This window comes from Bison bison, unplaced genomic scaffold, assembly GCF_000754665.1.
Source record: "Bison bison bison isolate TAMUID 2011002044 unplaced genomic scaffold, Bison_UMD1.0 scf7180017864068, whole genome shotgun sequence".
Classification (NCBI taxonomy): Eukaryota; Metazoa; Chordata; class Mammalia; order Artiodactyla; family Bovidae; genus Bison; species Bison bison.
Window position 1 is genome coordinate 10476928 of NW_011494640.1, and position 14499 is coordinate 10491426.

General features: G+C 40.8%; 1 protein-coding gene across 3 annotated transcripts in view; it reads left to right on the forward strand.

Annotated features, from left to right (window-relative positions):
- Positions 1–14499, forward strand: part of DOCK10 (dedicator of cytokinesis 10) — a 240864-nt gene that overhangs the window by 36818 nt on the left and 189547 nt on the right. The window contains exon 1 of one of the 3 annotated variants that reach the window (XM_010837055.1): positions 5634–8355. The exons of the other annotated variants lie outside the window; for them this stretch is intronic. Within the exon in view, the coding sequence (XP_010835357.1) occupies positions 8251–8355 (105 nt within the window). The 5' untranslated portion in view covers positions 5634–8250. Of the gene's footprint in view, positions 1–5633; positions 8356–14499 lie in introns of those variants that run through there. 3 annotated transcript variants of the gene reach the window in all.

A 14499-nucleotide genomic window follows, 5' to 3' on the forward strand; every position in this document is an offset into this window, starting at 1 on the left:
TGAGCCTCAGGGCTAAAAGCTTGAAAAGCACTTCTGCTTGGGGCCAGGCTCTGGAGAGACCATAGAGAGGGAGGAAGTAGCTACTTGTGCTTTATTTCCTTTAAATGAGGTAGACAGTAGTGAGCAGAACCTAGAGAGGCACTATGGACCAGCCTTGTGTCCTATGAGAAAAAGGCTGGAAAGCACCCAAAATCTCAGGCAAAGGGAAAGTCTATTGGAAATGGAAGAGGAAAATGAAGTAAAATGAGTCATCTAAACGTTCTCTAACAAGGAAGTAGTAATCACGGTCAATGCTGAAAAGCTCCACAGGTAAAGTAAATTGGAATAAACCTAAAGATGGGATAAGAAGCTAGTAAAGAAAGCAAGTGGAAATGAACAGGAAGTACTTTACCGGCTGCTCAAATTAAGCTTTGTGGATTCAAGTATGGTGTAGTGTGTGGTTGTCTAAGTCTTAACCACCAAGGTTTCAGTTACTCTGCATGCCTAACGGTACTTTCTGAGTAATTTTTATTAAGTAGATTCAGATGCATTGTCAAAGAAACAAGAATCTCTTGTCTTCTGATTTCTTCGATTCTGTGAGAATGTCATTTGCTATTTGTACAGCCTGTTCCAATGTACTAAAAACAAACATTTTAGAGGTGACCTCAGAGCTTGTTGCTTTAGTCTATTGCCTTTGTTTTCTGTGTTTATCACTTTGATTACTTCTCCACCAGTGTTCATCTTCCAGATTTGTCTCTTTGGTTCTGCCCTCCCTCCCCACAGCCACTATTGTCTTTCTCACCTTTATCCACTACCGACTTTTCCAGGATATGATCTGTAAGTCAAAAATGTCTATTTCCTCTCATTCATTTCTTGGCTCCACTGCAACCTACATCCCACCTCACTGTTCAGCAGAAACGGAACTCAAAGATCAAGTATTGTTCTCACCTACACCTTCTTCTCGGTGCATTCTTGATGTTAACCTTGTCTTCAAAAGATAAGTACCAAACCAAGTTGTGATCCAGATTAAGACCATGTGAGAGTTTCCTAAAGATACCTCTCCCCACTCCCTACAAGATTCTCTGGTGGTTCAGTGAAACAATCATCTTAGTACTGGTGTGAAGGGACTCTGTGTTACTTATCAGCTGACCTTAAAAGAGAGAAATTATTCTGAATTGTCTGAGTGGAACCAATTTAATCATTTGGGGCCTTAAAGAGCTAAGACTTTTCTCCAACTAGAGTAGAAAGATGCAGAGGAGAGATGTTTAGGAGACAAAAGAAAAAATCAGATTGAGAGTGTGAGAAGGATTCAACTCATTATTGCTGGTTTAGCAAGGAACAGTGAGCCAGAGAATGCAGGCAGCTGCTGGAAGCTGATAATTACCCCTGGCTGACAGACAGCAGGAAGCTGAGACCTCAGGCCTATACCTGCAAGGAATTGAATTCTGCCAACAAACTGAATGAGCCTAGAACCAGGTGCTCCCCTGGAGCCTCCAGAAAGGGACATCACCCTGCTGACACTTGGATTTCAGCCTTGTGGGGCTCTATATAGAGAATCAGCTGGGCTGTGTCATACCCAGGTATCTGTCATACCCACAAAAACTATGAGGTCATAAGTGGGTGTTGACTTAAGTCATTAAATGTATGGTAATCTGTTACAGCAGCAATGGAAAACTAATATAGACTACTAGAACTTTTTCTCAAATTTCTGATATCTTAGCATTCAAATTTCCATCTCTTCCAAAACATGGTTAATATTTACCATCTTAATTGTATTCCAAATATATTATCTATTGAAATTGCAAACTTAGTTTCTGTATCTGGACACCATGGGGCCAGACTTTGAATACACATATAAGGATTTATGCATCTGTGTATTTTGTTACATACATGCCTGTGCATATATAGGGTGTCTATACAGAAATACATACCTAGGTTGTTGTTCAGTCACTAAGTCATGTCTGACTCTTTGCGACCCCATGGACTGAAGCATGACAGGCTTCCTCGTCCTTCACCATCTCCCTGAGTTTGCTCACACTCACGTCCATTGAGTTGGTGATGCCATCCAACCATCTCATCCTCCTTCTCCTGCCCTCAGTCTTTCCCAGCATCAGGGTCTTTTCCAAAACCTAGGTAGACCTAGTAAATATCAATCATGGTCAATAAATAATAGTTTACATATACACACATATAGGAATCTGAGCAATTATATATACACATATGTGTATTTTTCCACAATGTTAAGTAAATAGCAACATTATTTTGTGACAATCTTGTAAGCTATATATTAATTGCTTCGTTATACATGTTAGAAATAGGAAGACAGAGGTCACGTAGCTAGATAGAGGTCATCTAATAAGTGGCTGAAGAGGATTCAAATATAGATCTGTCTGGATCTAAGACTGCAAGGTCCTTAGTTTTCATCTTGCTTATCTCTCATGCTGGATCAGGTCCTACACCCATCTCTGCCCAGACGCCTTGTGTCAGCCTCTTTCAGCTCCCTTCTACGGTACGTCTGGATGCCACACTACACTGCTAGTTTTCCCCCTACAGCTCTGTGCCTTCTCATTTCCTAAGTTGCCTTCTACTTATCATATATAAAAGAATCTCAAGATTGTGTTCTCAACCTTATGCTACTCTCTTCTCCAAAAATTCAGTTTACTTTTAAACTCTCCGTTGTTAACTCTTTCAATGACTTTCAGCTTAATATCTCCAGTCCTGACTCTTCCCTGGGTTCCAGGCACATGTATTCATATAACCATGGTGCTGAAAAATGCCTCCTTTTCCATCTTCTTGATATTTATAAATAAGCAGTAGTAGGAAAAGAAGTCTTCTCTTCTTGCCAGCCTTTGTCCCTCAGTCATATTACCCATCTCTTCGGTGGCCAAACTCAGAAGCCTGTTAGCCCCTTTGGACCTCTCTTCTGGCTAAGAGCATGAGCTCTGGACTGGGCTGCCTAGGATTAAATCCCATCTCTGTTACTTACTTGTTTGGGACCTTGGACCAATTGCTTAACTTCTCAGGACCCAAGTATCTTCCTCTGTAAAACCGAGTGGTGATAGAAGTCATAGTAATACCTCACAGGGTTGTTGCATGGTTTAAATAAGACACTATATTTAGATCAGCGCCCAGCACCTAGTCCTCCTGATAAATTTCAGCTGTCATTCATTTTCCGTTTAATTGCCAGATCTTCATTCCGCCTGTAATGCAAGAGACCTGGGTTCAATTCCTCAGTTGGGAAGATCCCCTGGAGAAGGAAAAGGCTATCCACTCCAGTATTCTGTCCTGGAAATTCCATGGATTGTACAGCCCATGGGGTTGCAAAGAGTCAGACACGACTGAGTGACTTTCACTTTCACTTTTTCATCTGTGAAGTCTATGGTTAAGTTTCTGATGCTGACTTTTCTGCCCTCCACCACTCCATGTTAATATCTGAATCAATGCTGATCACCTCTGAATCATATTCCCCAAAATCTAGCCGACGTGTAATTATAAAATGAATCTTCCAAAGGCACTATTTTAATTATCACTCAAAAATCCTTCAGTGGTTTTCCATAACTTTCATGATACAATGGAAACTTTCATTTTCTTGGCTTTCAAAGCCTTCCATGAATTGGCCCCGATTTCTGTTTTAAATTGTTTCTTCCTTTCCTCTCCCACTCAGCCTCTGACTGTAGACAGGCTGGACCTCCTCCTTTTTCTTAAATATTATTTACTGGCCTGCCTCTTAGCTTTTGTGACAACTAGTAACTATGGTGAATATGTGCCAGGTAATGTGTTGAAACTTTCAAGGGTGTCATCTCATTTGTCCTCACAAAAACAGTATGGGGTATCTACTGTGCTATTCTTATTTTACAGATGAGAAAACTGAGGCCCAGAGAGGATGACATTGGCTGAAGGATATACAGTTAGGAAGTGGTGGACTCAGGATTTGAATCTAAACTGGTTCCAGATTCCTGGTTTTAACGACTGTATCTTATGACTTCTCTATGCTTCATTCCCCTTTCCTAGAGTGTCCTTTACTCTTCCCCTGTCTGTTTGACTCCCACCTATTCAAAGTCTCCCCTATGTTCTGTCCTTACTATAAAGCTTTCCCAGTCTCCTTTAAAAACTCTAGTGAACTCCTCTATCAGGTACAAGCTTCTCGAGGCTAAGAAGGGTGTTACATATTTCTCATGAAGCCCAGCAATACCTTGAGCGTAGTAATTAATTATTTCTGATCATTAATTGGTACCAAATTTCTTTCCTAGTGAACTTGACTGTGATTCCTTGTGGTGGAGCCAGCTGATTGATTTCTCTTTATTACCCATTTTTTCCCAGTGACCAAGTTAGGTTCTTTGATTGCCAACACATGTCTGAACTTAAGCAGAATAGGAAATATTTTTAATGGTGTAGAGTATCACGGAATGCTGAAACAGCAGACTTGGTCTGAAATCAAGGAGGGCGCAGCCCAGCAGAGGTCCCCGACAGTGCCAGCGCATGAACACTGAACTCCATGCTGGTGGATTTCCCCTCCTTTGCAGTCACTGCAGGTTGTGTCTGTCTGGCCTCCCCCCATGATGCCCAGCTATGCCTTTTTTTTTGCCTATGTTCAAGGCAGCTGCAATCAACAGCTTAGCAAGGAAAGAAATGAGTCATTCTCTTATTGCAGAAGTTGGGGAGTGGGAGGGACTCCAGGATAAAGAACTGTGGCGCCTAAAGAGGAATAGAGGAGAGACGAGATGCAACTACTAGAAAGAGAGGAAGTCACTTATGAGTTGCTCAAGATTGCCAAATGCTTTGTTATGAGATAACATTCCTACCTTCTAAAATTAGAAGTTGGGGATTTAGGGTAACATGAACAAATAAGAGGGTCCCCCAGATGGACTTCAGAGATTTGTGACCCCTGACCACACACACACACAGTTTCTGAGTCCTTACATTTCCTCAGTGAGTGAGTCCAGTTTCTGTTAGATTCTCAAATAGGTTCATGATCCAAAAGGGTTGTGAAATACTACTTTCAGTTATTGAAATAGAAACATAATCTTACCTTGGGACATCAGGTGACTCAAAGGCAGAGTCTCATAATATCATGTAAGGAAAAAGTTAAATTTGAAAATTCTGCATATGCTATAATGTACCTGCTCATCTAACAGATGCCAAAAAGTTACTCAGAAGGTCAACTCTCTTTAGAATGAAAGACCTACAGTGGAATTTCTATCTATCCCATGACCATGCATCAAAAGGGCTTCTGCTCTGTAGAATCCTTTGATGCCTTCTTAACCAATTGCAGAATAACAATACAGCTTACCTCCTCAGTTGCTATTTTTATAGCATCTTGCTGTTTTTCTCATAGTTTTTGAAAGATCCTTCCTCCGTCTCCATACTTCGGCAGGGAATGAGCAGAATCTCTTTATACCTGTCTCTCCAAATCTCTGCATGACAGAGTAGAGGTACATGAGTAGCTAGAGCCTGTAAGAAGAAGGCTTCTTACAGATTCAATAATAATTAATAATGAAAGTGTTAGTTGCTCAGTTGTATCCAACTCTTTGCAGCCCCATGGCCTATAGCCCACCAGGATCCTCTGTCTGTGGAATTCTCCAGGCAAGAACACTGGAGTGGGTTGCCATTCCATTCTCCAGGGGATCTTTCCAACCCAGGGCCTGAACCTGGGTCTCCTGCATTGCAGGCAGATTCTTTACCATGTGAGCCACCAGGGAAGTCCTATGAGGCTTATCCAATAAGCAAGTGGTATCTATTTAGTGCCGTCTTTTTGTTGTTTGTTTGTCTGCCTGTTTGTTTTTAGGTTTTTGTCCTTTTCCAGTTGTATATGTATTGTAGAATATTTGTTTATTTGGGGCTGTGTCAGGTGTTAGTCACAGCATGCTGGCTCGGTAGTTGTGCTGTGTGGACTTAGTGGTGCCAAGGCATGTAGGATCTTAGTTCCCCGACCAGAGATAGAACCCATGCCCCCTGCACTGGAAGGAGGATTCTTAACCCCTGGGGCACAGGGAAGTCTTGTCTTTGGAACGAGCTGGTTAAGTGGGAGCTTCCTTGAGGTTGCTGCCTTCATTACAGAATCAGAACTGTGTTTGCAGAAGTGGCGTCTCAGAGCAAGATGAGCATCTTATCCATCATCTTAATGACCTGACCTTCCCCACCACCACCACCAAAACATGGCAAGGGAGGAGCATCCAAAGTGTTTAGGGGAGAAAGCCGTAGTTTCAGATGAATGTCAGAGAAGGCTTTGTGAGGAAGCGACATTTGAGTAAAGACCTGAAGGATGTTGAGCAAAAGCCACCTGGATACGTGGGACCACTGACTTCTGGGTGGCAATTTGGTGTTACCATGGCAGCCAGCCTGGGCCTGCACCATTAAGTGTGTTGAGCTCTAGAAAGAGAAGAAAAGGCTCTGGAGCCAAAGCTCCCACAAAACCCACGACTCATTGTGTTAACTCATTGGTCCTCTCCTCTTGTCATTGTCCCATTTCTACCTATATCCTCAGTTCTGCTTCCAGCTAAGACGTGAACACCAGTAGCAACCTTGTTATTTTTCCTTCTTACAGTTCAAAACTCACAGAATATTGAGAGTCTTTTGCACAGAAATTGCCCTTCTGGTTCAGCTTCTTGTGTGTGTTGCCAATGTTCACCATACTGCTCTCTGTGCAAAGATGCCCCCAACAAGTGTCTGTGAAACTGACTCCCTGACCTAAGAGTAGGCACTTACTCCATAATGCTGCGTGCTCAGAACTTGTCTCCTGGGAGAGTTGGTTCAAGCTTGTGTCTCAGTTGTCATGAAGATCAGTCCTCAATGGAAATATTCCTTCAACCATCTTTTAAACCCCAGATTGCTTCCTAGGCAAGCAATGGTTCCTTTAGCACCTACCAAACTTATGAGCACCCCCCTTAAGGAGGTCCATCCTGTAGATGAAGAAACAAACTCTTAAAGATGAAGAAACAAACTCTTAAAGAATCTGAATGACTGTCTCATACAACACTTACTTTTGGAACTCATCTTTCTAATGTTTAATCTAATCAATTATTCACTAGTCCCATGGCCTCCAACTACTTACCTTGTACACTTCGTAAAAAAAGTAGAATGCATTCCCATATTCTATGTTTATTTATAAACTATACAGTCCTTGCCAATAGCTAATATTTCAAAACACAGTATACATAGGGGACAAGTTCATTGTTTAGCATAAGGTATACAAGTCCCTCAATTCTTTTATTAAACAGTTATATACTGAGAATCTTCTGGAAGCAGGCACAGTTCTGATCACTGAATACACAGTGAACAAAGCAAACAAAATTCCCACACTCCTGTGGCATAGAATCTAGTGGAGGATGAAAGATCGTAAGTGAAATAAATAAGTAAACTGTACTGCAGTGTCACGTGACAGCATGTGCCATGGAGAAAAATAAAACAGGAAGGAGCACTAGAGTGGGTTTTAGGGGGGAAGTGCAATTTTAAATTGCATCAGAGAAAGGGAGTAAAGATCTAAAGATTAGGGAATTAACTGGTTGACTGTTCGTACCCATGTGACATAGAGAATGAAGGTGTCCATGTCAATGCATTATATAAAGATTAGTAAAGCACAATTTATTTAGATGACTGATATAAATGGAATTCTAATATTTTCCCTTGTGCCTAAGTGGAAAGACCACTGATGTAATGAGAAACTGATTTAAACAGGTATATTATTACAGTTCACTTTTGAGATCTAGCAGGTTGCTGTTCCTTCTCCAAGGGATCTTCCCCACCCAGGGATCAAACCTGGGTCTCCTGCATTGCAGGCAGATTCTTCACCATCTGAGCCACCAGGGAAAACCATAAAAAGATTATTGCAGTTCACCTTTGGAATCTAGCCACGATGATCAAGTTTGGATGGCTGTTGCACTAACAGATATGGCAGCCTACAGTAAATTAGTTCTTTGATTCAGGCGCAACTTGGTTCCAAGGGCGAGTTTAAGCTCCCAGGGTTTATTTATCTGTGAGCAATTCTCTTAAACATCCAGAGTCATTTTGTGCTTTTTTGTCTTGCTTTAAAGCAGGTGATTAGGGAGAATACATGCACAAAAGTGTATCTGAACAGCTGGTAGTTACTCACTCACAGGAAGCGGTAATTTGTCGGTTTTCTTTTCCTTTCTGTTGAGTTATGTTAATGTAGCATGAGCATTTCCCTTTTTACCAGAGAAGAAAAATTTGTTCGGCCTGGTGAAGCTTCAGGAGAAAGAGGCTTAAGGGAATTGATATTTTTAAATATCTTGCCACTCAAGTAACAACAATACAATGAGCTTCCGAGGAAAGGTTTTTAAACGGGATCCCAGTGAATTTTGGAAGAAGAGACGAACAATGAGGAGAAAAAATCAAGAAGAAATCCACAGATTTACCTCTGTAGGTATCTGAATGTTGATGTTTGCTTTTCATCTTCTCTTCAATACTTAAAAAAAAAAAAAAAAAAGCCCTGGTATGGTAATCTAACCTAGGGTGATGGGCAAAGTCTTAAATGGAACAGAGTATTCAGCCCAGCTCATAAATATCCTTTTTTACTTACATCATTATTTTTTAATTGCTTCCATCATTATTTTTAAACATATTGGAAGAGGTTTGAAGTAGTTAAAATACTACTAACTTATTTAGAATATTAGAATTACTACCATCATTATTTTAAAACATGTTGATAGAGGATTTAGAGAGTTACTATTGCTAGAATATTCTTTTTTAAAGAAAAGCCTGTAATTGCCTCAATTAAGACCCCAATTGATGATGTGCCTACAGTTGTGTTTTTAAAAAAGTATTACTGCTCTATTTTTATCGTGTACCACTCATGATTTGTTTTAAAGTTCTTAGAAAGAGCAACCCAAAATAGGAAAGGAAATGTAAATAACTATTTAATTAAGTGAGCTGAGGGAGAGAGTAAAAATTGGTACATTCTAAAGGTTAAAAAGATTTGGTTTTGTTTACCGTTAAAAGTGTTTCTGCCTTAGGGTTGGTAAACAAAATGAGAGCTCTGAAAATGTGTCCTTATTACAGAATTCTAGATTTCTCTCTGTCAGTATCAGGGCGGATGGTTTGAGCTTCAGTGATTGATATGTAATGTGGAAGGCCCACTTTATATGATGAATGATTGGGTACTCTTTTTATAGGAATGTTTCTTTTACCAGGTAGTGTGTTTTGCTTGTTTTTCTTCAAGGCAAGGGTTCTTGAGCTCAGCACTACTATCATTTTGGGTTGGAGATTTCTTCGTTGTTTGGAGCTGTCCTATGCATTGTGACCACATTTAGTGACAACCTGGGCGTTTACCCAGTAGATGCTGGTGGCAAGCTGTCCCCTGTTGTGACAAGCAAACATGTCTCCCTACATTGCCAAACGTTCTTTTGGGTAGGGAGAGTGATGTCCAGGTTGAGAACCACTGCTCTAGAGAGAAATAATGTTTTTGTTCATGGAAACATTTTTTGTCTAGAAACAGAGCAACTTAAAAAACTATATATATTTGATCATATAATGGTTGTTTATGAATAGACATTGAAAGAATATGAAAAATCAAATTAATGAATAGTCACTCAGGCTTTGATAGGCCAAAATCAAGTATGGAATACTCCATCTCACGTAGCAGTGGTTCTCTTTATACTTACAATCTGTCTGGTGATGATTTTATGTGAGTAGAGTTTACTTGGAGGTCTGGCTCATAGGGTTGATGCCTTGCTGATTCCATGTCAGGATCTTAGTAGTATATGTCTCCCATTGGCAAACATGGGCAAATGACCCCTTTGACCTGTTCCCATGGCATGTGCCCAGGTCTTTCCACTCAGTGTTTCCTAAGGAGACTGTGCTGAGTTCAGAATCTAACCTCTTGGTCCCCACTGACCCCAAAGGATGCTCAGTTGTGACGGCTCCACTGGCCCCATAGAAGTCTCATCAGTTGTTTACCATCAGCCTGTTAAAGAGGATAAGTGTTTGGAGACTTCTTTGCTTTGAGATGATGTTAACCTTCAGGCCAATCAAAAAAATGCAGTTTCCTAGCTGCCCAAATCTCAGTGGAATTTAGAAATCCTAAGGTTATGTCACCACAAGGCTTACTTCTTCTTGTGTCCACTGGAAGAGACAACACACAGGAGAAGAATGTGTCTATCTTACAGAGACCGCAAGACCACAGGATTTGACGTTAGGACAGTCCCAGGTGTCTCCCATATAATGAAACTAATCACTCCATGAGTTATCTTAATTGAATTGGAATGTATTGCTACTGAGAAGTATGGGGAAAGCAGCCAGTAAGGATGGTGTGTTTTCCCACAGCATTCAGTAGCTGTGCATTCACATTTAATTAAGATCATTCATACAGTGATTAGCTTTCTTCTGTGGAAGGCGCTGGGGACTCCCTGATGGCTGTTGCCTGCTTTTGGTCCTCCTAAGACAGGCATATCTTCTTTCACAGCTTGTCTCTTCTGTTGAGTAGGGGACTGTAGTATTATCCTGGGACTTGGCTTTCATTTTGGAAAAAAAAAAGAGAGAGAGAGAGTGACTCCAAGAAAGTGAAGCATGTAATTAGAAGGCTAGGGGGTCATTCTGACTGTCACCCACCGCCAGGTGACCTTGGGCAGTTTACTTAAATCATTCTGAGCCTTAGTCACCCCTTTCATAAAATGTTCCTAATGATACCTGCCCTGTCTTAAAATTTTTTATTGGAATTCATTTTGATCATGTCTATTCTGAACATGATTTGAACACTGTGAAAAGTTATGAGCTGCAAGTGTTGTGGGTTACTAATAAAACCAAGTAAAATATCAAGGGCCAGGAAAGAGGGGGATATAATTGCAGAGTGAGATTGTTTTTTTCAGAAACTGCAAATGTTGAAGCCACTGGGCTGTTGGTGACTCCTTCCTTCCAGGACCCTTTTTAAGTGACAGAGCCACTCAGTAGACGGAATTCTGGATTGCATCAAGCTGGTGTTGAGGGGGGCCCCCACATCATTCTATATGTCAATGGGGGTTTCCTTTGAAACACCATTTCCCACCCCACCCTCACCGTTGCCCAGCTTAGTTGAAACCCACCCAAAACCAAATTGGACTTTCCACAGCACACTCATCTGAGCTATTTAAAAGCTAAACCAACATTTCTAGACCAGCTTCTGAGATGACTTGATAGGTGGTAAGGAAGAGGCAATTCAAATGTCAGAGTGCCCAACAAATGAACATAAGACTTACAGTTAGGTCAGAGAATAAAATGATTTCTTTTGAATTTTTAGATATACTCATATATTGTTATGAAAGGAGAAATAATGATCACCGGAAATAATTATCATAGATTGCAGTTTTATAATGATCATGTGTATTTTGAATTCCACAAATCATTTGTTTTTTTTTAATTTGAAAACTGCTCAGTTGTGTGCGGCTCTTTGTGACCCCGTGGACTAAACAGTCCATGGAATTCTCTAGGCCAGAATACTGGAATAGGTAGCCTTTCCCTTTTCCAGAGGATCTGCCCAACCTAGGAATTGAACCAGGGTCTACTGCATTGCAGGCGGATTCTTAACCAACCGAGCTATCAGGGAAGCCCACTTCTTGCCCTAAGACAAGTTTAGAAATGGTTTAGTATCATAGTAGTCTAGAATACTTAACTGGAAGTCTATGACTTCCTAAATGGTACACAACTCAAACTTTATATTCTCATGATCTAGGCTAACAGTTTTATTTGTTTTTCTTCAAATGCTGTTTAAAGCTGTTTATTTAACTCTGTTGAAATTTTTAATTGTTTTGGAAGCTTCCCTTATCAATCCAGTTTTCAAGTATCTTGTCTAAGAAATCCCTTTCCATGCTTTAATCCACTTATCACAGACAATATGCAATATGAGACAGTGCAATAGCATTATAAGAGAAGTTTGAGGAAAATGAAACTTACTTGTTAGATCATCAAGTAGAACTACTTCCCTTAATTTTTGAAGTCTGTTTGGTGTTCTGTAGTTGAAGGTTTTCTCTTTAACTGCCTTTCTATTTTTATTTTTCTTTTTTTATCCAATCACCCAGTATGATCTCTGGTGCATAGAACAAAAGTTAATAAAAAGGTAGTTTCCTTCCTAAGTTACATGTCCTAATTTGGAAAGATTAAGTGTACTATTAAGTTGAGTTATAATAGCAATCATCTGTACTGCCAGAAAAATGTGAAATTCATTTAAGTAAATGTGAATTATTATTTTTACTTTGTTACTAGCTTGTGGTTAATTAATCTGCAGGATTTCAAAATGTTTGGAAATTTGGGGCTACAAATGACAATTTCTCCTCCTCTTTAGTCATTTAGCAGTCATTTAGCCTGTTAGCACTTTAACAGAAAATTGAAAACTGTAGAAAGCTACAAAGGATGTAATCTGAATGACTTTAACCTATCTCCCACATACATCATGTTATTACATTTTGTCCTGTTCTCTTTCAAGTCTGCGTTTTGTCTTTACTCTTCCACGTTAACATGGACAGCTTCTCCCTGATCATCTGTATTGCCTTACTTACTGATACTGTTTTATACAAACATTCACTGTTACCTCTTGGGCCTATTTTATAACGAACCAGTTAGCTGAAAGGAAGCGTGGGATGGGGACCCAGGAACCTAGAGGATGGTTCCAGGAAATGATGAAATGGGACTGAATCAGGGTTGAAATACAGCATAAAGCAGGGATGAATGCTATAAACGGACAAGGCAGAAGGAAGCCATGAACCAGGACTAAACGGGGGATCTGAATTCAATCCAGACCATAGAAATGGAGAAGTGTAAGTTGAAACTGGATCTGAGGACTCTGCCTGTGGCGGTAGCGATGGGGAACAGCTAGCCCAGGTGCCACAGAGATGCAGAGAGGATGCTTTTTAAATGGATTTAGGATTAGTACCTGCAATTGAACCAAAAATGCCCTTACTTTCCTCAAGGCTGAGTGCCAGGAGAGGGAGATGAGTGAAATCCAGAGAGAGACCAAGAAGAGAACTGCCAAACAGGGCCAAGCTTGACTTCATAACGATGCTCTTTACAATTAGCTGATCAGGAAGTAGACCGTTTGCCAGAGAGGGGGAGGGGTACGGTGGACAGGAAGTAATACCATGATCCCCCCAAACTCTTTAATTTCCCTAATGACAGTGGTACAAAATTCCTTAAACAGAGATTCCCTCAGTTGGTGGCCGTTTCCACTGTGATTTCTGACACAAATGTTATCTAGCATTCTCAATGGGAAAAACTGCTGCCTTTCTCTCTTTGATATGTCTTCTTTACCGCTCACATAGAACACTTCCTTTCTGACACTTCCGGTCACCAAATGTGTTGCGGTTTCCCCCACACCAAGACATTTTCTACAGCATTGATTTTGGGTGGCCTTGACCTTCTGTGGCTTGAAGCAGGATTTCAGTTCCCAGCCGGAGACTGAAGTCAGCCTGAGGCAGGGTGAGCTCAAAATACTAGTCTAGTGACTGCGAAGACAGATAGGCAATGACAAGGCCCTGGCCCTGAATTCCACAGAGACAGAAAGTAGTGAAATAAGTAAGGTGTTTATTAAGAGAAAAAAAAGAGTACAGTACTTGTGGAGACACACACGAGTAGGGTCAGAGGGAGAATCGTGCCCTCATGGTAGTTTAATCACTTCTATGGGGCATTTCTTCCTGGTTTCCTCTGGCCAATCATCTTGTTTTATTTGTTCCTGAGTCTGTGTTTTGTGTATCTCGGAGTTCTTCCAGGTATGCACACATGTCTCTTAGCCAAGACAGATTCCAGCAAAGAGGCCTATGGGAAGGTTGACATCACCTACTATGGGTTGACACCCCCTTCTTTTGATGTCCAAGGAGACTTTCTGCACATGTGTGGTTGGGAAGATCTTCTTGACTTCAAGAATAAGGAATGTGTGGTCTTTGATCTCTTATCTGGGAGGATTCAGCTTCTTCTCCCTCCTATTTTGGAGTCTCTGTCCACAGGGGAGTAACTCCAGCTGCTCAGCCTGGGACTCATCTATTTCCTTGCTTAATCACCAGCTGGGTGTCCTAAATTTAACCCAGTTCTAACACTGTCTGCCTGGAGATTGCATCAGATCTCACAGGTTAAGAGCTCAGACCTATAAGGCAGCCCCCGCATCTCACATCTGATGCCAACCGTAAGTCTAGATTATTGCCTGTGCTTCTGACCAACCCATTTTACATTGGAGGTTCCAACCACCCACTCTTTGAATTTCAGACACCAGTTGCAAGTCCAGGTTGTTACCTGTCCTTCTGATCCACTGGCTATAAATCACAGGTTCCCATCATCCCTTCTTGGGATTGACTAATTTGCTAGAGCATCTCACAGAACTCAGAGAAACATTTTGCTCTCTAGATCATGGGTTTAGTATAAAAGGATATAACTCAGAAACAGCCTGGTGGAACAGATACTTAAAGCAGGGTATAGGGAAAGAGTACCAATCTCCCTCAGATCTCCATGTGTTCACCAACTCAGAAGTTCTCTAAACCCCATCCTTTGGGGTTTTTATAAAAGCTTCATTACATAGACATGATTGATTAAGTCATTGACTATTAGATA